The 25755-nt window shown below is 34.3% G+C and overlaps 1 protein-coding gene across 2 annotated transcripts in view; it reads right to left on the bottom strand.

Moving 5' to 3' along the window:
• LOC149785508 (uncharacterized) overlaps positions 1-25755 on the bottom strand; it is a 408800-nt gene that overhangs the window by 16779 nt on the left and 366266 nt on the right. For both annotated transcript variants that reach the window (XM_089979307.1, XM_089979308.1), the window contains exons 3-6: positions 19690-19783; positions 10872-10979; positions 3274-3373; positions 239-340 (exon numbers count right to left, since the gene is read on the bottom strand). In XM_089979307.1, the coding sequence (XP_089835433.1) occupies positions 239-340; positions 3274-3373; positions 10872-10979; positions 19690-19783 (404 nt within the window). The remainder of the gene's footprint in view (positions 1-238; positions 341-3273; positions 3374-10871; positions 10980-19689; positions 19784-25755) is intronic.

The raw sequence follows: 25755 nt of genomic DNA, 5'->3' as shown, positions 1-25755 counted from the left end.
TACTATGGTTAGAGTGGTTAGAGAGTCCACCTTGGATGTGGGAGGTTGTGGGTTCGATCCCCGGCCAAGTCATACCAAAGGCTTACAAAAATGGTACTAGCAGCTGCCTCACTTGGCACTCAGCATTAAGAGGTTAGTGTTTGGACTGGAACTCCAGCTTGTTATGAGTTAAAATTAACCTGAACAGGAAAAATGATCAGACATGGATTTCTATTTGACTGGTTCTTTAAATACCTACCAACGGTCTGTAAAGTGAAGAACACAGCTGTTGTCAGGAGAACCATTCTGATCACATCTTTATCCGAAGTTTGAAGGGTTTTCCAGTATACAAGAGACAGACCTGTAACAAGAAAGCAGACCATATTTGCCTGTGTTTCATATTCAGCCATCTGAAAACAGTGTAGATTTAAGTCTGCAGATCTGGGTTTGTACCCTTTGTCATGCTTATAATTCCAAGAAAATTGCACAGATTTCGATCTGCTGTGGCATATCATGTGAATGCAAATCTAGGTTTACACTGTTTGCGGCTGGTTTTGTGTCATATACAAATACATGTGAGTGGTAAGTTATCTTATTTATTTGTTTAATCTTTTGGGAAAATGATTTAATATCAAACTAAAAGATGTCTGATGGTCAGGATTTTGAAACTCCATAATTTTGATCTATGTGTGGCAGCAAGAGCACGTTCACTGATAAGGTGGATCTATGTATCATAGCAGATGATGAGGGCAATAACATGTAACTAACAAGTAGTAAGGCAGAACTATGTAAGGCAGGAGGTCCATATTAATTGATAATGAAGATTATAACATGTCACTGACAAGTAGTATTAAGGCAGACCTATGTATGGCAGGAAGACAATGTTTACTAAAAATGATGACAATAATATGTCATTGGCAAGTAGTAAGGCTGATCATTGATGTATGACAGGAAGATCATGTTTACTGAAAACGCGGACAATAACATGTCACTGACAAGTAGTAAAGCAGACCTATATATGGCAGGAAGATCATGTTTACTGAATATGAGAACAGTAACATATCACTTACAAGTTGCTAATGCAGACTGATAATTAAGAAAATGTACATGCTGCATTGATGTCAGCATATATAATCTATTCTACAACATCTGTGAACACAACAATATTTCTTTTGGTTGATGGTCTAAATTTCCAGCAGTACAAATGAATAGAGTCAGAAATTGATGACTTTTAAAATCATTCCTCTTCTTGTGATATAGTGTCTCTACCAATTACATTTTCAGCTATCTCTATGAACTTTTTCCAGATAAATGTATTGTGTTTTCTGATTATTGACACGTGTTTTTGGTTATATCACTTCCACTAATGCATGACTGATAAAAGTATCCTTGCAATTATATAACTACTGATACTTATTAGCTGCTATCACCGTCGCCAAAATGTTCATCACAAAAGGTTGCTACTAACTCTCAAATCAAGCATAATTCAGCTTCACTGAATGATACAAATACAAAGAAGGAGAGTGTACAACTTAAATGTTACTCCAGTCCCCCAACCTCCAGCTCCTTGTAGCCTTGGTGGGTAAGTAGGTAATATACCAGCCTCATGACCAGAAAGGCACGGGTTTGAATTCTAACATCAGTAGGTAATATGCCAGCCTCATGACCAGAAAGGCATGGGTCTGAATTCTAACATCAGTAGGTAATATGCCAGCCTCATGACCAGAAAGGCACAGGTCTGAATTGTACCATCAGGAGGTAATATGCCAGCCTCATGACTGGAAAGGCATGGGTCTGAATTCTAACATCAGTAGGTACTATGCCAGCCTCATGACCAGAAAGGCACAGGTCTGAATTGTACCATCAGGAGGTAATATGCCAGCCTCATGACTGGAAAGGCACAGGTCTGAATTCTACCATCAGATCACCCTGATTCAGTTATAGTGGGGTATGTGCCTTGGCGCTAAAATTAAACCTTTATGTGACTGTGTCCTGATCATAAAACACAAAAATAAATCCAAACCAACATAAACTCTTCAGGCTGTTTTTGAAATAAAATTCAACAAGAGACTAAAGTAGCCTGAGTTTGCTCACCTCTTCCTAAACATTCAAATCAAAGAATGTTCCTGCCATATTTAATCAAAATTTATCAAGTTCTTTTTTCAAAAGTTATTTCAACTGGGTTTCTTTTTCGTTTTTGTAACTTGAGTCATGCAGAATGTCAGATAAGCATCATTAGGACTATATTTTCAAAGATCAAACCAGGTCAAATATTTTCAAGATTTCATGAGAATTGATATAAAATTAGATTCATGCAATTGTTATTGATTACAGCCCTATCTGAGATCAAACTGACTCTGTAGAAACTTAAAATGCCTCATGACAGTACACAAAAACTACCGCCAAAGGTACATTTCTGTTTGGTCAAAATCAGCACCATCTGATCATTAAAAATTACAAGAATAACTGTTTTTCACCTGGTTTGTTATTGATGCCATTTTTGTAAAAACATGTCTGCAGAACTTTCTTATCAAGTTTGACTGAAATTAGGTCAGGCATACTACAATTAAAGGCAAATAGGTTTTGCACCTGGTTGCTGTGGAAACCATATCATTGATGGTCTTTTCCATTCAGCATGTAAGTTTTGTAGAGCATGTCCGTAGGAGTATTCCCATTAAGTTTTATCGAAATTACTTCAGCCTTAATGGAAAGGAAGTTAAAATTAGATTTTGCACTTAGTTGTTATATAAGTCACACTTTTGCTTGGAAAGCCACCTTGATATAGTTTGGAACAACAGGAACAAAATTCAACATTTCCACCAAGTTTGGTCTCAAATGACTTGTCACTTCAATTTGGAAAAGTGAAAAATAGATTTCAATTTCATATACATTTCTTTTGATCTTAAAATGTTGCATTTTGACAAGGAAATAAACATGGACATAATTTTGGTACAGCATGTCATAATGAACAGACATAACAAGTCTACCTAAAACTACCTAACAAGTCTACCTAAAACTACCTAACAAGTCTACCTAAAACTACCTAACAAGTCTACCTAAAACTACCTAACAAGTCTACCTAAAACTACCTAACAAGTCTACCTAAAACTATCTAACAAGTCTACCTAAAACTTCAGTAAATAAACAGACTAATGACACTGCTGCCACTATCATTCCTTGAAAAGTTATACCTAGGTCTCATCAATTGCTAAATGGAGACTAAACACAAGTCTATTGGATTTGAACTTATTTGAAGACACCAAAATTGAGTCTTTGTGTTATTTTCATACTCACTGACTAAGGCAATGGCATACATTCTGACTGGCAAATAAGAGCTCTCCCCAACTTGTGTCTCAAACATAACCAGGTAGTAGTGAGAGGGGAAAACCATGGCCTGAAAAATAAATAGAAATAGCTAATATAAATGTAAATAGATAGTAAGGTAGTAAGAAAAAAAACAGAATTCATCGCATTTGTTGGCATGTGACAACCCTACACAAGGAAAGATTTTATAAGCCAGTATGAAACTTTTCTAAGTTCCAGCCCATAAATTTTAATCCCAAGGGTCAAATTTCGACTGTACATTGACACAGCCCAAAAATTCTGATCCCAAGGGTTCGATTTTGCATCATACAACAACACAGTCTGTAAATTCTGATTCAATAGTTGGGAATTCCCTGTCACACATTGAGACATCCCATAAATTCTGATTTCATAGGTGGGATTTCCCTACCACATATCAAGACATCCCATAAATTATGACACCTTTGTGTGGGATTTCCCTATTGCACGTAGACACAGCAAATTATATTCTGATCCTAAGGGTAGATTTCCCTATCATACATCAACACATGTAAGAGATTACTCTTCTCTCTTTTCTAAAGTACATGTCAATGTGGTCTTTATAATTTTAAAGTGTATGTCAATGTGGTCATTAAGGTGTCTTTATGATCTTACAGTGTATGTCAATGTGGTCATGTAGGTGTCTTTATGATCTTACTGTGTATGTCAATGTGGTCATGTAGGTGTCTTTATGATCTTACAGTGTATATCAATGTGGTCATGTAGGTGACTTGATGATCTAACAGTGTATGTCAATGTGGTCATGTAGGTGTCTTTATGATCTTACAGTGTATGTCAATGTGGTCATGTAGATGTCTTTATGATCTTACTGTGTATGTCAATGTGGTCATGTAGGTGTCTTTATGATCTTACTGTGTATGTCAATGTGGTCATGTAGGTGTCTTTATGATCTTACAGTGTATGTCAATGTGGTCATGTAGGTGACTTGATCTTACAGTGTATGTCAATGTGGTCATGTAGGTGACTTGATGATTTCACAGTGTATGTCAATGTTGTCATGCAGGTGTCTTTATGATCTTAAAGTATATGCCAATGTGGTCATGTAGGTGTCTTTATGATTTTACTGTGTATGTCAATGTGGTCATATAGGTGTCTTTATAATCTTAAAGTGTATGCCAATGTGGTCATGTAGGCGTCTTTATGATTTTACAGTGAATGTCAATGTGGTCATGTAGGTGTCTTTATGATTTTACTGTGTATGTCAATGTGGTCATATAGATGTCTTTATGATCTTACTGTGTATGTCAATGTGGTCATGTAGGTGTCTTTATGATCTTACAGTGTATGTCAATGTGGTCATGTAGGTGACTTGATGATTTCACAGTGTATGTCAATGTTGTCATGCAGGTGTCTTTATGATCTTAAAGTATATGCCAATGTGGTCATGTAGGTGTCTTTATGATTTTACTGTGTATGTCAATGTGGTCATATAGGTGTCTTTATAATCTTAAAGTGTATGCCAATGTGGTCATGTAGGCGTCTTTATGATTTTACAGTGAATGCCAATGTGGTCATGTAGGTGTCTTTATGATTTTACTGTGTATGTCAATGTGGTCATATAGGTGTCTTTATAATCTTAAAGTATATGCCAATGTGGTCATGTAGGTGTCTTTATGATTTTACTGTGTATGTCAATGTGGTCATGTAGGTGTCTTTATGATCTTAAAGTGTATGTCAGTGTTGTCATGTAGGTGTCTTTCTGATCTTACAGTGTATGTCAATGTGGTCATGTAGGTGTCTTTATGATTTTAAAGTATATGTCAATGTGGTCAGGTAGGTGTCTTTATGATCTAACAGTGTATGTCAATGTGGTCATGTAGGTGTCTTTATGATCTTATAGTGTATGTCAATGTGGTCATGTAGGTGTCTTTATGATCTTAAAGTGTCTGTCAATGTGGCCATGTAGGTATCTTTATGATTTTACAGTGTATATCATTCTTGTCATGTAGATGTTTTTATGATTGTAAAGTGTATGTCAATGTTGTCATGTAGGTGTCTATGATATCTTAAAGTATCTGTCAATGTGGTCATGTATGTGTCTTTATTGATCTAAATAAACAAAATAGTATTTGTTATTCAAAATTTATTACTAATGTAGCTCTACCAAAATCTGTATGTGCCTGATTGTAAAGTGATCACCACTTTAGGTGGTTAACACTAAACTTTCAGATGAAAATTATTGATTACTTTGGACTTTTGCCGCCTGGCACTAAACTGGGTCAAGACATCAGGTATGATCATTATCAATGCATGGAGTAGTAAAGTTTATTTTCAATAGTGTTGCCTTCTGTGTGACATCATAGCATGCTACATTTGATCTGGTTTGCATTAGTTCATACTTCTTTGGCCTTGTTTCAAAACATTCATGTATTTTAACACTGATTTTGTCAGATGTACCGAATAAGTATCAAGCATTTTACTAACTTGAAAGGTAACACATGCCACTCTTGCTGAGCTGGTAGTGAAAACAACTGAAATATAACCAACAAGTAATGCAATAGCTGTAGGCTGATCATGTGACAATGTCAGTACTGAACCAGAATCAATGGTCACACAAGGAGTTGGATAAAGCCAGGTACGAAAGACATAGATAGAGCGAGTCCATATTTATCCCAGATTATCTTAATTACATACTTATGAAGCAGTCAGAATTGATAGCATTTGAATGACAGAACTTGGAAACAGGGGAAAAAATGTTTACTTAATAGAATAATTTTTAAATGATGGTAGGAAACAAAAGCATATCAGCAATGGCAAACAAAAAATGAATACAAACTTAGTCATTATTTTCATTATCATAACGGAAGCACCAATCTTGTGTTATGGCAATAATTCTACAGTGTATGCATTAGAATGCATTAGGAATCTTGCATTAGAATGCATTAGAACTCTTGCATTAGAATGCATTAGAACTCTTGCATTAAAATACATTTGAACTCTTGCATTAGAATGCATTTGAACTCTTGCATTAGAATGCATTTGAACTCTTGCATTAAAATGCATTTGAACTCTTGCATTAAAATGCATTTGAACTCTTGCATTAAAATGCATTAGAACTCTTGCATTAAAATGCATTTGAACTCTTGCATTAGAATACATTAGAACTCTTGCATTAGAATGCATTAGAACTCTTGCATTAGAATGCATTAGAACTCTTGCATTAGAATGCATTAGAACTCTTGCATTAGAATGCATTTGAACTCTTGCATTAGAATGCATTAGAACTCTTGCATTAGAATGCATTAGAACGCTTGCATTAGAATGCATCATAATGCATTAGAACTGCATGTAACAGCAGGGATGTTACCATTGATAACCCAAAACTGCATGTCTGCCATTGTACAACATTGCCAAGTGTTGTAACTAAAATGCTTTTAACAGCAATATATACAAAAATGCCTCATTGCTCTTTACAAAAAAGTAGTGAGCACTTGATCATGGCAATTGATCTCTTGTGAAGTGCTTATAACATCTGACTGAGTTTTGCTAATATTAATGAATGTCACAGATTTTGTTATGCTCATGGCAAAATAGACTGCATTCAAATTTTGTGCAATCACTCATTTTTATGGGGGGGGGGTCATTACATTTAGCAAGGAATATTGCAAATGCATGTCCTAAAGAAAACATGGGCTGTATGGATAGATAGACAGGCATGGACAACATTCTATGTTCCACTGGAAAATAAAATGGGGAAATTTAAAAACGAAAAAATTAGGTAGCATATTTTATGCAATAGCAGATCTTGTCCACAGTGTTTGGAGTTTGGAATTGGATTACATCACTCTCTCATTATAATGCTCTTGATGTGAAGCGTAGAGTATATTGCCTTAAAGTGAGGGAGTGCTGTGTACTGAGTAAAAATGAAGCATAGAGTCATAGAGTATACCACCTTAAAGTGAGGGAGGGCTGTGTATTAAGTAAAAATGAAGCATAGAGTATACCACCTTAAAGTGAGGGAGTGCTGTGTATTGAGTAAAAATGAAGAATAGAGTGTACTGCCTTAAAGTGAGGGTGTATTGAGTAAAAATGAAGCATAGAGTATACCACCTTAAAGTGAGGGAGTGCTGTGTATTGAGTAAAAATGAAGCATAGAGTATATTGCCTTAAAGTGAGGGAGTGTCATGTATTGAGTAAAAATGAAGCATAGAGTATACCACCTTAAAGTGAGGGAGTGCTATACATTTAGTGAACATGAAGCATAGACACAAAATTCTAACATGAATAATTTTGTTATCTCCTTCAGTATGTAGCAGTAATTTTATCAATTTCCTGTTGTATGCTATTATCAGGATCAATTTCAATGCCTACAACTTAAAATAATACTGCTATCCACTTTCTTGCACTTAACATTATCAATTATGTGAATGGTTCATAGTTAGGATGCATCTTGATGGATCATGGAAGTTAACCATAGCAAAAGATATTTCACCATGCTATAAAAAAAATCTGTGTTTATAGATCCATAAGGAATTAAAACTGTTTTTAATTACAAATTTTAAAAGTAAATTGTATGCATCAGACAAGAATATTTTAACCATATTTCATACTTCCTGGATTTTATCAAATTTTATTGTGGTGTAAACAAGATGTCTCCCTTCTAAAGGTTTCTAAGATTTCAAAAGATGTTATAAATCCTGGAATAAGCAAGCAGAACTGCATTAATCAAATTTAAGAGACCCAGATTTGCAAATGTCCCTAATAAACATCATTTATGGGCAATCTGTTCTTAAAACTAACATGGCTTAATTAAATATTCCTTTGGCCTATTACAAGAACTTATGGTAATTCCAAGTTAAATTTTCCCAAACCACAGTACAGTAACAATGATAAATTTTTGTGTGTATGAGTACTGAATGGAGACAGGGTATCAAACAAATGCCAGTCAAACAAATAGTACCAGTAATAATAATTTTAGTGTATGTAACTGAACATATATTTTTTTTATTTTATGATTTTGGTACATTTTAATTTTGGCAAAAAATAAAGTTCTAGAAAGGTTATAAAGATAAAATACAAAGTTTCATGTTGTTTTCTTTCAACCCACAATGCCAAACCTTTGATAGAACAATTCAAGTACAATTGTTTTAATTTGGTCACTGGGTCCATGCAGCTAACGTTATATATGGGCTTGTATTATAATGAAGGATGTCATAATGAGGGAAAGATATACCACCAAAATTCTACAAATTAAAAAGCTCTACATTAACTGCACATCATCTTTGATATCTAGGACGTCAGTAGGTGCAGTAACTTTTTATCTTCCTTCTATCACAGCTTATCAATGGTAACCTGAATATTACCATCTTTACTCACTTATAAGTCAAGTCCAACTATAAACAACAAAGATCCTGATCTGCTGTAGCATAATGCACCTGCGTATCAGGGTCTATGTTGTTTGTTCTACTGATTACTCCTAACAAACTACACAGATCCAGATCTGCTGGTGCATTATGTGCCAGCAGATCTGGGTTTGTACAGTTTGCAGTTGGACTTGTCTTATAAGTGAATAGATATGGTATCTACATGTAATTTATCATTGGAGTTATGGTAAACCATCCTATGTTTCAGATTTACTGATTTTTGTATTTATTTACAGAAAGCCTAGAAAAAATATGAAAGTTGTTTTAAATGTTCAAATGAACCAAAATCTACTAAATTGCTTATTTACTGCACCAATATTTGCAAAATTCTGCAGCTGTGGTAACCAGGATGTACATTAAATATGGGATCCCCAATGCCCAACGTAATTAAAGGTCTCGCCAATGAATTTTACTGCATCTAAAAAAAATAATGCTGGAACACTTGCACATTCATCACGCAACGTAAATCAATATTCTGTTTCAAAGTGTGTGCAATTTACATAATTGTGGTATCATTTTAAATGCAAATTTTTATTGGCAAATATTTTAACTTTCTATAGGGGCTCTAACTAAAGCTGTCTTTCATGTGAGAGCATAAAGAAAATGGAAGGCTACATGAGTATTCATAAAAAATTAGAATGAGACTCTACATTTGTTTTGATACTCATTATTTGTTTTCAGTTGTTACTGATGAAGCCATTGCAAAGAGGAGTAATTTTACAATCTACCAGTATGTGGCTTCCATTTGAATTATCACACTTAACCAAATAATGATTGCTCCCTTACAATGACTAAGCTGATGGGTGCCATACAAATGCTTTGTGTTCTGATGGTATTTACACTGAATATTGTAACAAAAACAATTGTCACATATGGCTCCTATCCCCCCCCCCAATCTACTGAGTGCAGCGAAGACTGCATCTAATTAAGAAAAAATTTCAATGACCGTATTAATGAATTTTAAAAATAGAAACATGGGTGTGGGTGTGGGTGTGTGTATGGTGACTGTACTGGACAATGGTAAGTCTACCAACTATTTTTGGTTTTTGTAAGTACATGTATATGAAATGCTTCAATGAAAACAGATTTTATTTTATCATCTCAAATGATTTCAAAAGTTACCTCTTCAATGTGGATAAAAAGTAGATTTCTGCTGAAATTGGTGGAATTCTTTCATTACTGCATACTTTACGGTGTTTCATTATAACATAACATCATGTCATCCATGGCTGATAGTACAGTTCTCTCTCACATTAAGACCCTTCATTACAACATGGCATCATAACGTCAATGGCTGATAGTACAATACTCCCCCTCTATAAGGCCCTTCATTATAACATGGCATCATGCTATCAATAGCTTACAGAACAGTACTCTCACTATAAGGCCTTTTATATAACATGGCATCATGTTATCAGTGGCTGGTAGTAAAAACATTCCCTCACTGTAAAACCCTTCATTATAACATGGGTCCTGTTATAAGGCATATATATTCACAGGGATCAAATATTCATTATTCAGTAGTAGAATTATATTTATTATGTATTTCATTATAGGAAAGTCAAACTATAATGCAGTATACTCCATGGTTCCCTGGGATAGCATTATAATAAGAGAGTACTGTACTGTAATTGGTTTTCATCAGCCAAGAACTAAAACCAAGCGAAATAGCAACAGTTCAATGGGATCCATGTTCAGAGTCAGTGTTAAATTTAGGGGGGTTTACAGTTACCATATATACTCATTTATAAGTCAAGTCCAACTGATCTAAGAGCAAATTATGCCTCAGCAGATCAGGATCTTTGTTGCTTGTAGTTTGACTTGAATTATAAATGACTAAGGTATACTTCTGTAATGGTACAATTTAAGTTTTCCAACTAATGATTCATTTTTAACCATACTGATAAAATGAATGCCAGGCGACACTTTACACCCGTATGTTTGGGATCATATTATTTTGGATTTAAAGCATAAAAATTTGTCCTTTAAATATTGTACTGTTTTATCAATAATAATGTCACATGGAAATAAACTTCATTCTTTCCAGTAACTATAATTCTTTCTTTTATCCATAACTGTATGTGGAAACTAATTTTAATCATGAATCTGCATCTATTCATTTCCATACCCGTAACTCCACTTCTTACCCACAATTCCTTTTCTTACCCAAAGTGCCATTATGAGGAAGAGTAAGGCTAAGACTATCTGCCAGATCCGCAGACCGCTGGGAAGTCGGATGTACAACTGGTCGCTGTGTCCCAGGATCTGACTGAGCTGAAATTTCCAAATAAAAATATGCAACTACATGTTATTGATATAATATTCCTAATATTGACATATTTCAGCAATGACATCTTTTTTTATTACATATATATGATAATGACACAAGGTTCATGTGTAACATCTCAAGTGACCAAAATGTAAATTGCCCTTGCACTTTATTGACATTTTGGTCATTTAATACATAAAGCCTCCAAGTATTTTGTCATTTGATATGCAAAATGTTGATATGTGGAATATCTGGCTCATGCTCATTTGATATGTGAAATATCTGACTTGTGCTCATATGATATGAAGAATCTTGGGCTTGTGCTTATTTGATGTGCAGAATATTTGGTTTGTGCTCATTTGATATGTGCAATATTTGGCTTGTACTCATTTGATACATAGAATCTTGGGCTTGTGCTCATTTTGATATGTGGAATATTTGGTTTGTGCTCATCTGATATGTGCAATATTTGGCTTGTGCTCATTTGATACATATAATCTTGGGCTTGTGCTCATTTTGATATGTGGAATATTTGGCTTGTGCTCATTTGATATGTGGAATATTTGGCTTGTGCTCATTTGGTACATAGAATCTTGGGCTTGTGCTCATTTTGATATGTGGAATATTTGGTTTGTGCTCATTTGATATGTGCAATATTTGGCTTGTGCTCATTTGATACATATAATCTTGGGCTTGTGCTCATTTTGATATGTGGAATATTTGGCTTGTGCTCATTTTGATATGTGGAATATTTGGCTTGTGCTCATTTGATATGTGGAATATTTGGCTTGTGCTCATTTGATACATAGAATCTTGGGCTTGTGCTCATTTGATATGTGAAATATTTGGCTCATGCTCATTTTATATGTGGAATATTTGGCTTGTGCTCATTTAATATAAATAGAATATTTGGCTTGTGCTCATTTGATATGTGGAATATTTGGCTTGCACTCATTTTATATGAAATTTATGATTGTGCAGCTGAAATAATTTCCATAGCTTGCTTACCAAAGCCTTCAAAACTTCTATAATATTATATGTTTTATACATTTGATGTGGAGTGAGTGCTTGCATTAGAGCTGACAGTATCATATAAAAGTTTATACTATCAAACCAGACTTGAAAGACCACTGTTTGGAAGACCACCAGTCATGAAAGACATTTTTCATACATGGATCAACTGCATCATATAGTCTTATAACATATAGGGATATCCAACCTGTCTGAAAAGATCACATTCCTAATAACACAAGGTATCCCACCCAGGCTAGGCTGGGTGGGTGTCAAAACTCATGACATTTTGATTATGAGTCTGATGCTCAACCAAATGAGCTACGATAGAGTCCTAAAAACTTTAAATGGTCTGACATCTCATTCAATAAGAGTCAGGTGCTCTTTAACTACTCATTACATAGAAAACCCAACCCAAATATCATACTTAAACACACATATAATTAAAAATTCTGATATATCATTGGTAAGTGATTTGCCAAATAGACAACAAATTTTAATTGAGTTAAAGGATGAGAACATACTGTATATATATATATGACCTTGGGACCTGCATAATTCAAGGCCTAACCATATAAGAAAAGGCTCATGGCCTGCATAATTTGAGGTCTTAAAAGACAATAGAAGGCTTATAGCCTGCATAAATTAAGGCTTTAAAAAACAATAGAAGGCTCATGGTCTGCATAATTCAAGGACTTAGGAGATGATAGAAGGCTCATGGCCTGCATAATTTGAGGCAAACACAACAATAGAAGGCTCACAGCCTGTATCAGTTGAGACCTTACAAAACAATATAAGGCGTGTGGCCTGCATAATTCAAGGCCTTACAAGACAACAGAAGGCTCATGGCATGGATAATTTGTGACCTTACAAGACATCAGGAGACTCACGACACACTCTAATTTAATTTTATTTTAAAAATCATACTTAATCTTTTATTAATAAATTGAATGTCATCATGTTTGGTTAAAACAGTACCTATTGGAACTCCACAATACAATCCCTGAAAAAAAATTTGTTCTTCAGTGTAGGTGCAGCCCAAATGCAGATGGAAATATGACTTTCAATATACTATGGAAAAAAGTCTGCTGTGAATAATGGCGGGCCTCAACAAGTCAATTTTTTCAAGTCAATGCCACATATATTTGCCCTATCAGGGCGTTACAATCCCACTTGCCTGACACATGGGACAAACAAAACTCTGCAAGCCACTTAGCCATAGGCAAGTCCAAAAAGAGAGACAGTGGAGGGTGGGGACCATGTTCATTTCAAAATGTTTTATGTACTGCAAGTTTTATGTTCACTATTGTACATATATATGCACTTTTAGTTGGCATTTATATGCACTGCATTCTTCTATTACATAACTGCCTTATTTGGCATTTATATGCACTGCATTCTTCTATTACATAACTGCCTTATTTGGCATTTATATGCACTGCATTCTTCTATTACATAACTGCCTTATTTGGTTTTCCAGGTTCTTCTTCCACCATTAATAGTGGCTGCCATGTATAGCCTATCGTGTGCTGAAAAATGGCATTAAACCCTGCAACAACAAGTGCCTGTCAACATTTCTATCTTGTAGTCAATGTCATGGTCAGTCTCACGTATTATTCATTGTTTATTGACTGTCAACATTTCTATCTTGTAGTCAGTGTCATGGTCAGTCTCACATATTATTCATGGTTTATTGACTGTCAACATTTCTATCTTGTAGTCAGTGTCATGGTCAGTCTCACATATTATTCATGGTTTATTGACTGTCAACATTTCTATCTTGTAGTCAGTGTCATGGTCAGTCTCACATATAATTCATGGTTTATTGACTGTCAACATTTCTATCTTGTAGTCAGTGTCATGGTCAGTCTCACATAATTCATGGTTTATTGACTGTCAACATTTCCATCTTGTAGTCAATGTCATGGTCAGTCTCACATATTATTCATGGTTTATTGACTGTCAACATTTCTATCTTGTAGTTAATGTCATGGTCAGTCTCACATATTATTCATGGTTTATTGACTGTCAACATTTCTATCTTGTAGTCAGTGTAATGGTCAGTCTCACATATTATTCATGGTTTATTGACTGTCAACATTTCTATCTTGTAGTCAGTGTCATGGTCAGTCTCACATTTTCTCATGCTGACATGATGTAAATATTTACTATTTAAAGCAAATAGAGAATACATATTTATATTTTAACTTATCAGTTGCGATTTATCTCAACATATACAGGATTAGCTAACTTTCAAATCCTAACCTGCTGGCAGTTTGTGAGCTCCTTAATATAATGAGCTTGCTGACCCCAAAAAAATTGGCTTGCCAAAGATTTCAAGGTTACTATGTGATAATTGTTATTAACATGACTCTTGAGATTTCTTTGAAGGGTGCATTTGGAAATAAAAGGCACTTATCTCAAATACCTGGAGTTTGTTAAAAGTGCAATCAATGTACCAAAGGTATAACACCCCAAAGCATTGTTTGTCATATACTGTTTACATGGTAACTACAGGAGGCCAATGCATACAAACTGACTGGCAAATAGTTAAATAGTTAACAATAAGTGTTCTCAAAACATTTTCAATGGTTGGTTTAGTCATTTAGGATTTTTATGATGCATGTGACTGATTTCAAGGTGACTAATCAATAACTGACAAATAGACAAAACCAATGTTCCCAAATCATGAAGTTGCAAGTATACATTACAAAAATGTCAAACTTTCCTTGCTATTGATATACTGAGTCTGAGAAACTGTCTTAACCAGGAAACTGTAGCTTTTAATGAATGTAGTATTCATTGTCTTCCTGTTGCAGACTTTAATGTAGAAAGTGGAAGCAGATGTGAGTAAAAATGACACTCCCCATCATCCTACCTGTCATAATATGATGTGTCACATGAAGAACAAATTTTTTGATTCCCACACCCTCTGACACTGTCATGTTTTGATAGAGATTTAAAAAGATTGCCACCTTATCTATAAATAGTAAATATTCCTGCTTAGTGCTCATGTGAAACTTTCCTTTGGGCAGTTTATACAGTTGATGACAGAGACATTTAAAACACAATGCAGTCAGAAATTTACAACCATCATTAGAGAGATTACTTAACAAACTGACAATAGCTACATATATGTTAAGTAATTTAAGCACTTTTGTGGGAGAGACCATTATGCTAATTTGCATAGGTATTGTTGTGGGAGTGCCCATTAGGCTAATTTGCATAGGTATTGTTGTGGTAGAGCTCATTAGGCTAATTTGCATAGGTAAAATACACTAATTAGACCAATCCAATTCATTTTAAGTTATAGGTAAATCAAAGAGTTACCTGTTGAAGAACTAAAGTTATTACACATCACTGCCTTGATTGAAATGTTTGAGCCATCTTTATTAAAGATTATTGGCAAATTTATAATCAGCCACAATGTTTCTTTTAACTTCATTGATATTGGAACATTTCAGTGTAGTACTCAGTTTTATCTTTTTTTTATTGGATTGATACCTACATCTGCATGATAAATTGAGCTTGATGTGGAACAGATGTTTTATATTAAAACATGATTAAAATTAAGTTAACACAGTTCTGTTCTTGATCATTTAATTCTTCATATCAAAGTCTTTTATCTAAACATCTCCTTCTTAAAAATCTAGCTAATTCCAAAACCCTAATCTATGCATCCATTTACCTGTCTATATACAGTGTACATGTACGCTTGTGTGCTCCTGTACATATATCTGTATTTTAACTGTTCTTCTTTCTCATCAACATATCTATCATATATGTACCATTAATTTACAACTTTTTTGAAAATGTTAATTATCCACAAAAGTTCTTTATTTGTAAAACAAAAATCCTGTCATTTCCTTAAAACACAGCATATTTTATTGTACCTTATAGTTTCTTCTAATTTAGTTGTGATATTTTGTTGCCATATTTTGGGACAAGCCCAAATATCAAATGGGTAATTTAAATTTTTCAGTCAGCTGGCCCTAAGCATGTAAACTTCAAAAAAAATATTTGAAGACCTACATATGCATCTCAAATGTAGTTTTAGTTCATTATTCAAGCATCTTATCCAAGGATATACATTGCCTAATCATATTTTGATATTATTGTGTAGTGGTCTCCTTACATTATTATTATTATTATTGTTGTTGTTGTTGTTGTTGTTGATTATTATTATTATTATTATTATTATTATTATTATTATTATTATTATTATTATCATTATTGTTATTTTTTATTGTTATTGTTGTTATTATTATTGTTCTTATTATTGTTATTATTTTTATTATTATTTTTATTATTATTATTATTATTGTTATTATTATTATTATCATTATTATTATTATTATTATTATTATTACTACTACTACGATTATTATTATTATTATTATTATTATTATTATTATTATTATTATTATTATTATTATTATTAAATTGCAGGTACTTTTAACATTACCTTCTGAAAAAAGTTAATGGCAAATGGTACTCATAACGTTAATGTGGGTTATATTAGGCTCTTATTTCCTGGAACATTACCATATATATTTGCTTAAAAGTCAAATCAAACTGCAAACAACAAAGATCCTGATCTGCCATAGCATAATGTGCCTGCAGATCACGGTCTATGCTGTTTGTTCTACTGATTACTTCTTACACACTGCACATACCCAGATCTGAAGGTACATTATGCAATGGCAGATCTGGGTCTGCGCATTTTCCAGTTGGACTCTATTTATAAGCTAGTATAGATGGTATAGCTAAGGTTCAATTAGAATTTGACTCTGAAATTTCAGTAAATCACTGTAATCCAATTAGATACTTCTTAATAGATTTTGCTTTCTTCAAGGAACAATTTGTCCCAAATAATTCAACCTGTCATTCTTTTGAAAATATTTCTGCTTCACAGCTTTTTGTCAGCTATGGAGAAAAGGAATAGAATATATTTCAGATGCAGGTTTTGAACAAAGAAAGACATAATATCAATTCTTATATGAAGTTTTCAAAGCATGAAAATTTAATTTACTCTAAAATAAGCTAATGTTAGAAAACTGATAAGGTGTCTATTATCTGCCTTTTCCTTTCTTATACAATTTACCATATATGCTTGCTTATAAGATATGTCCAACTACAAACTGCACAGACCCAGATCTGCCATTGTATAATGTGCCAGTAGATATGGATCTGTGTAGTTAAATAGTAGCAATCAGTAGAACAAACACGCAGGCCTTGATCTGCAGGGGTATTATGCTATGGGAGATCAGAGTCTTTGTTGTTTACAGTTTGACAGTCTTCTTGTTGTACAGTCTGATCTCGTTCATCTGTCTTTCATATACAGTGAAACTTCCCTTTAGCCAGGAAAGCTACATTAGACTGCCAATATGCTACATTAGATTGCCAATCTGCTGCATTAGACTGCCAATCTACTGCATTAGACTGCCAATCTGCTACATTAGATTGCCAAGCTGCTACATTAGATTGCCAAGCTGCTACATTAGACTGCCAATCGGCTACATTAGACTGCCAATCTGCTGCATTAGACGATCTACCACATTATAATGAACTACTATGCACATCTGTATGGCTCCCCTTAACAGATTAAAGTGAGAGACTTCCGTTCCTTTATTTTGGTGCAATCTGCTAAAGCAGGCAAGACAAAACTGCAAAGGCAAAATTTTCAACTACCAAACATGACCAGATATTGAACAGAACCATTTCCAATCAGTGGTTACTAAAAGCTTGTGACCTCCTGTGACAGATGTCATCAAGCTGTTCTTTATTTTTGCACTGATTACCATCCATAGCTGTCGCTGGCAGCAAAGTATACACTGGCATAATGTACACAGTATCACATTTTATGCTTATCTATAATTAAAAAAACATTGACAAAAGAGAAAGTTGAGGGGAAAAAATGGGGCAATCATTCTGTATTACAGATAATGCAGATTGATGGCATGAGCTTTTAAAAATATTGCATTACCCCGAGAACTATTCTATTCTTAAAAAATAAAAAAAGAATTAGTCATCAATAATACTTTCAAAAATAAAATAAAAATGTTGTCATTAAAAATACCTGTACCTTCCAAAAACAAAACACAAAAACAAGAGTCCCGTGAAGGGACTATTGCTCTATTGGGCAAAATGAAATTACAGGAATTCAACATAAGACCATTTCTTTCATTTAACTAATTAGCATTGAAACCATCTCTGATATTCTTCAGCAAAAACAAGATTTTTAAATCAGCTGCTGTGTTTGACATATTGCATATCAGACTGGCACGATTTTCATTTAGGACAAAGTAGACATCGCTCAAAGTTTTTAGGTGAAAACCCAATGTCATTATGATCAGCCATTCAGGGGAATAGTGACAACAACATTTTCATGACAGCTGTCATTACAGTCATACCACTGGTTCCATTTTCATTTAGGACCAACTGGGTATCATAAGAAGTCCATTGGTGAAAACACCATGTTGATATACCATCCATTTGGGAGCAAATATAACAATATGTTCAAGACAGCCACCAATGCAGCTATATTGAGAGTTCGTAATTTTCATTAGGACCAAGTAGCCACCATAAGAAATCTTCCGATGTAAATCGTACTGGCAAAATGACTTTTTCCATTCAAGAGAAGCAGTGAAAACAAGTTTTTCAAGATGGACACATAATGGAAATCCGATCAGCCCTATTTTAATTTAAGATCAACCAAACCTTATAAGAAGTTTATTAGCAAAAACGCCATGATGATATGACTATTCATTCAACCGAAGTAGCAATAACACGATTTTCAAGCTAGCTGCTGTTGCAGCCATATTAGAAGCCAGATCAGCACCATTTTTATTAATGATCAAGTAGGCACCATAAGAAGTCTTCTGGTGAAAACTTTATGTCAATATGACTTAAATCCATTCAGAAGGAGTATTGATTAAAAGAGTTTCCAGCTGATTGCTGTAGTGGCCATACTCAACATCAGATCAAAACCATTTTCATTTAGTAGCGAGAAGACATCATAAGAAGCCTTTCAGTGAAAACCTCATATTGATATTACCATCCATTCTGGAGGAGTAACAGTATCAAGATTTCCAAGATGGCCGCTATGAGGTGGTCATATTAGATGTCACATGAGCACCCAGTTCATTTAAGACCAACTAAACATCATAAGAAGCCTTTTGGTGAAAACCCCATGTCAATATACCTTTCTCACTGACCTACTAGTAATATCCTACCTAATATACCATTTTTGGAAATTATAATAGATGTATACATTAAAAGTTGTAAAGGACTGTGTGTGGAGATGTGGAGAGTGGATAAATGGCAATAATTTGGTTATATAAATTCTGGTTCTGTGCATTTTGTTATGAAGACTAGGGTTAGATAAAGGTCTGCAGTTAACACAATCTGACCATAAGTTGAGTTCTAAAAAAGGTCCTCAGGGAATGGTTTCTGCTAGGATCCTATATAAGCTAAGGTCAAACATAATGCAGGGAGTTGGCATGTGGAACTAGCAACATTAGAGTGGAAAATAAAACTTGTGATTAATTTTCCCCATGTACAGTTACATCAGATTAGGCGCTACAACACTGTTAGCTGCAATAAATAATTGGATGGATAGATTAGCATACATCTGTAAATTATTTTTACTATCATCCACATTCCAAATTTGTAATGCAGGTCATTAAAAATTATTCTACCCACCTTGGATCTGTGGACATCACCATCATCTGTCTCTCCTACCCCCAATAACTTTCTTGTCTTCAGACGACTATGCAGGTCCCCACTGCTGTGTTTTCTGCAAGATATAAGAAAATACACAATGTCATTAGCAAACTTTCCTATAGAAGAAAAACAATCACACCAAAGTCATGATTATCACAGAGGAAGCTTATGGCCTGACTGGAACTTGAACCTGGAACTTCCTAAAACTCCATATATGTGCTCTACTAACTGTACTCCCATATATACTCGCTTATAAGTCGAGTTTAACTACAAACAATAATGATCCTGACCTACTTAGGCATAATGTGCCTTCAGATCAGGTCTATGTTTTTATTATTCATGTACTAACTACTCCTAACAAACTGCACAGAACCAGATATGCTGGCACATTATGTGATGACAGATCCGGATCTGTGCAGTTTGCAGTTGAACTCAACATATATGTGAGTACATACGTTATCTGAGCCTGTGACTGAAACCTAATGACCTCAATATCCCCTGCACCATTTTAGCCATCAAAGCTGATGCTCTTAAGTCATCCCTGCAACCTGATGCACAAGTGTACCATGAAATCATTATACATACTTGAATGGCTGCAAACAATTTTAATTAATAAAATCATCATCAGAAAATCTTGACACTCCAAACAATTTTTCAGATAAGCATCAATAATCTGATGACTACAAATTCAATGTATATCTTTCCTTGTTATGGATATTTAAATCAACAAATTGTATCCATCCATTGTAGGACTGGATAACATACTGAGGTAGAACAATTAAAACAGGCTCTTCAACAAGATCTCTAAGATCCAGTAGTAATAATTCTGCCTATGCATAGTTTAACGTCAAATAATTGGTTTAAGATCCTGTAAATAGGTTAAGATCCTATAAATAGGTTAAGACCCTATAAATTGGTTTAAGATTTTATAAATAGGTTAAGATCTTATAAATAGTTTAAGATCCTATATGTGGTTTAAGATCCTATAAATAATGTTAGATCATATAATTGGTTTAGGATCCTATAAATTGGCTTATGTACCTATAAATAGTTTAAGATCCTATTTTTGGTTTAAGTATCTGTAAATAGTAAAAAGTTCATTCATAACTGTTCACTTTTCATGACTCACTAGATTAAATAAATAAACAAATGTCAAATCCACTTATTTCTTTCTGGTATCTCAAAAATTCACTAAGAATATATACTTCAAAATATAGATAGAATATTTATATTGCAATGTGTAGACAAAATATTTATATTCCATTGCACAGACATAATTTTTATACTCCATTGTATGGATTGAATATTTATATTGCATTGTGACTACAGGCCCACTCAGGTCACCTAGTGGTAAATACATCTGCCTCAGTTGGGGAAGGTCGTGGGTTTGAACCCCGGTCGAGTCATACCAAAGACTTATACATATGGTACTAGTAGCTGCCTCGCTTGGTGCTCAGCATTAAGATGTTAGTGTTATGATTGGTTGACCTGGTGTCAGGATAATGTGAATGGGTGGGACATGCTGCTACAGGTCTGCGGCATAATGTCACAGAGCTAGACAGCACTATAAACTGCCACAATGCAGACATCAGAGCGATATGATTGAAAAATTGTTAAAGCTAAGTTAAAAATCCAAATCACACACACATGCACACACGCATGCGCACACTCGCACATGGTGTAGACATAATACTTATATTCCATTGCATAGACAGAATATTTATATTCCATTGTATAGACAGAATATTGATATTCCATTGTATAGACAGCATAGTTACATTCCGTAGTATTCTATAGCTTTGTTAAAGCCTATTTAATTTTCCCTAATTTAGGTAATATAGACCTAGTCACCAATGCAATATCACTGAACTGTAGTTAGCATCCAATTATTACAAAACTCATAACCGCATTCAATTGTAGGATCTTACTATGATGAAAATATTCCTTCCAAACAGTCCAGAAGTTTCACTTTAAATTACAGCCTGTGCATTGAGTAGTCTTTATCTATTTATCAATTGGGGGAAATAATTAAGATTCAAAGGAAAGTGTTGAAATGGGCTTGCTATCTATCAAAAGCCATTTGACACATTGAATATTCTTTGGTAAGTGATTGGATACAGCTCCAAGACAACAGCTGATCAACCATAACACAGTGCACACAAACTTATTTTCAAAGTGCACAGTGATGAAGCAAATTTAAATTTCAAATGACAAAAGAAAAAAAAATCTACTTGAAAATCTAAGGAAAATTAACATATTTGCCAAGCAGTTTACCGGGTATATAAATTGATTTGAATAAGTAATTGTGTATGTGATTGGGTAACTGTAAAAATCACTTAATAATATCTAACAGCACAAATAAAAAGAAAAAAAGGAGACAGATCTGACCCTTGATTAACCCCAACAAATGAGGTTTTCCTGTAAATATTCCAATTTCCATCTTTACTTGCATGTAAGATGAGTCCAACTGCAAACTTCATAGACCCAGATTTGCCAATGCATAATTCCCTGGAATATCTGAATCTGTGAAGTTTGTTAGGAGTAATCAGTAGATCAAACACATAAACCCTGATCTGGAAGTGCATTAAGCTATGTCAGATCAAGATCTGTTTTCATTTTTACTTGACTTTTAAGCAAGTATATATGGTGTATGCCTGTTTCCGATTGCACAACAAGTTACCATATGTGTCAGTGTTTAATACACTAAAAACCTGTGTACACTATATATAGATCCATATCAGTCACTTGTAGACCAGTTTTTACAGTTTTTCTACCTGAGATTTTTATGCGAACAGCAATGAACCCTATCTGCTATCATATTAAATGATGGGGTTGTGGGTTGTTCAACGCTGTATGCAGAGAATGAGTTAAATGCACTGGCTTAATACAGTAATCCCCATTCATTATCTATCCCATTTTAATTGCCCTTAAGGGTCAATATTGGATCAACTGGGATTTTTGTCAGAAGACTTAAGTATAGGATTTTAGACTCCATCCCTTTGAAATTTTCTGACACAAAATAACTGGAACTTAAATGACTTTGTGTAGCAGCATAACATGTTATAGGAGACCATCCTTCTGCAGGTCAAAACATGGTCTCTCAAGACTGGGAGTCTCTCTATGAAGGTCATTTCTCTACATAATTTTATTAGTTCATGCAATGAATCTCTGGTCTCTCAAGATAGGTGATATCTAACTGGAGGTCATTTCTCTATATAATTTTATAAGTTCATGCATTGAGTATCTGGTTACTTAAGACAGGTGATCTTTAATGACAGGTATTTTTTCATTATATAGTTTGACTGGGGCCCATTACCACTGGAATTGAAGATAGCTGTAGTTGTAAATCCTGTGAGCCACTCCAAAACCCCAGTCAACACAAAAAACAAGGCTAACTTTATAATGATGAAAATCTCTCAGAACACAATTTAACCAAAATTGACAATCATAACTGACCTAATATAATAACACTGAAAATATTTTAATTGTAAAATTGAAGACAGCCAGACATTATTTCAAAAACTAAAGAAAGATATTCAAATGCCAATAAAAAAAAATGGTCTGCAAAAAGTATTGAGCAGCAGGATAACAGTCTTATAAAGACCTACTCTACACTCTACATAAACAGAACTTAACATTTGATACAACTTACAATATATGGCATACTGCACTACAAAACCTAACCTTCACCTATCTGATCTTGACCTAATGACCTACTTATTTGCATTGTAACTTCTAAAAGAATGAGGATTTTTCTTTCCAGATTTTACACATAAACTGCTCTTATACTTTTAGGCATACTGTAATTAATAAACTAATACTTTATAATGATGTCAACTGTACACTTTGTATAGTAAAATCAATCAATGTGTCAGATCTTTTTGATGCAAGGCTTCAACGGTGGCTGCAAATTAAAATATAATGGGTCAGATATTCAATTTATATTTTAGTCATTTATCTTTATTAACGACTTCTAAAAGTGGTACTAAAAGCTGCCTCAGCATTAAGTGTCTATTTTTAGGACTGGTCGGCCTGGTGTCAGAATAAAGAGACTGGGTGGGACATCATGCTACATGTCTGCGTCACGATGTGCTAGACATCAATATAAACTGCATACATCATAGCAATATGACTGACAAATTCTAAACGTTATGTTAAAATCTAAAATCTAAAACACACACACACACACACACACACACACACACACACACACACACACACTTATGACATGGTCTACATACCAGAGTACACTATGATGTTTGCTATATGATGATCGCCTGTTTGACAACCAAGTCACTGAATGTTCAATTACACTAAAGTATTCCAAAATTAGCTCCATCAAACATTGCTACTGACACTTAAATTAATATCTAACCTTGATTTAAATAAAACATCTGAATGCTTTAAAGGACACGTGGGATAATGGGAGTGGGGGAGGGAGTAAGGAGGATGTGTAGACAATGTGTATAAACTATATATTATGAAAAATTAGGATACTAAACCAGTTGAGTTAAGTCAATCTTTCAGACAGATAAAGTTTACACAATCAAAGCTGTATTTTACCCCAAAACTCAGTTATACTAAGTGTGATTATTTGCACATTCAATGACATTAGACCGCAATATTGATATTATATACCAAAAGTGGTAGCAAGTAGTATAATGCATTATTCAATGAATTTAATAAATTTCACGTCAAATAAAGTCGAGTTCAAGATTTTATTTGGGAGAGCTGGGTTACTGAGCGGTCCAACGAGCTCGCATTTACAAGTCACCCGCATCTTACCTATGTCCACATGGGTTCAAGTCTTGGGCTCGGCCAATGTGGGTAAAGCTAGCTAGTTAGCCTCCCATGGGTTGGTGGTTACTTGTGGGTTCTTCCTTCACCAATATACTGGCTGCCATGATCAGCCTATCATTTGCTAAAAAGGATATTAAACTCCACAAAACCACAACAGAAAGATTTTATTTATCAAATAATGTTAGAGGCTTTGTAGTTTTCTTAATTTTCTCAGTGACAGTACAATATGCTGTTTCAAAGTGTTTCACTAAAGTGTGTCATATGACATTAAGACACTAATAAAAGTAGAGGGCCCAAAATCCTAGGCTAGAAAATTTCATGTTGGACTAGTTTTTATCTTTTGATTAGCCAGTGGCTAGTAAAGTTTCAATTGCTACCAGTTGCGGAGTGAACAAGGACTAGTGAAGATTCAGCAGGACTAGTAAATTTCTCAATCTACTTGTCCTTCTGGCCTTAAGATAAATGTTATTATGTTCCAAGTCGAAGGTAAATGTCACACGATTAAAAAAATATAAAAACTTACGCTACTGGCCTTCCATTGAGATATTCTGAATCCAAACTAATCATAGTGACTTTTTTTATCCACTCCTCACTTCAATGTCCACAGCTCGCTAAAACTGATATCTGTCTAGGAATGGTTTCTCTCAACTGAACTCTTGGCCAACTTTACCATCTTTCTTTTCAGACAAGAATTTATGGCTTCTAATTCATTGATGTTATTGGTCCCCACAACTTGCTGTTAGCATTGTTATCCAAGAAATTCCTCCCTTCATGCTGAGTGATTTCAGTTTCTATTCTATCTCAATTTAATCTCCGAAATGGGATTACCCCTCCACATCCTTCAGGCACCCCAGGCAGTAAAATCATGTATGCTCTGTTAAGTTCCAATATTACTTCATTTCCTTTTTCCTTGGGATAAGAATAAAGTCTGATTGTTTTTGTCAACATTTTTTGTTTGGTCTTGTAATAAGAGTAAAACTTTAATGGAGGTTATGAATAAATGACAGATCAAGATAGCATGATTAACATCTGTAGCCATTTCTATTGTGAACTTCCTGCCCCTATTTCCTGATAAGAGTTATTACGTTAATGCATTTGACTGGCTTACAACCATAAGTATAATAAAAAGCCAATTAGCTAAAGCTTTAAAGTAAAAAAGATCACTTGCCTAGTTCATTCATAAACACTGCAGAGTTAATCTTGAAAAGTGGACAGATCCATCTTTCAGACAGGATTAATAACAGG

This window comes from Sinohyriopsis cumingii, chromosome 13 (assembly GCF_028554795.1).
Source record: "Sinohyriopsis cumingii isolate HCF-2022 chromosome 13, ASM2855479v2, whole genome shotgun sequence".
NCBI lineage: Eukaryota > Metazoa > Mollusca > Bivalvia > Unionida > Unionidae > Sinohyriopsis > Sinohyriopsis cumingii.
The sequence above is the reverse complement of the archived record's forward strand: the minus strand, read 5'-3'. Positions and strand labels throughout refer to the sequence as shown.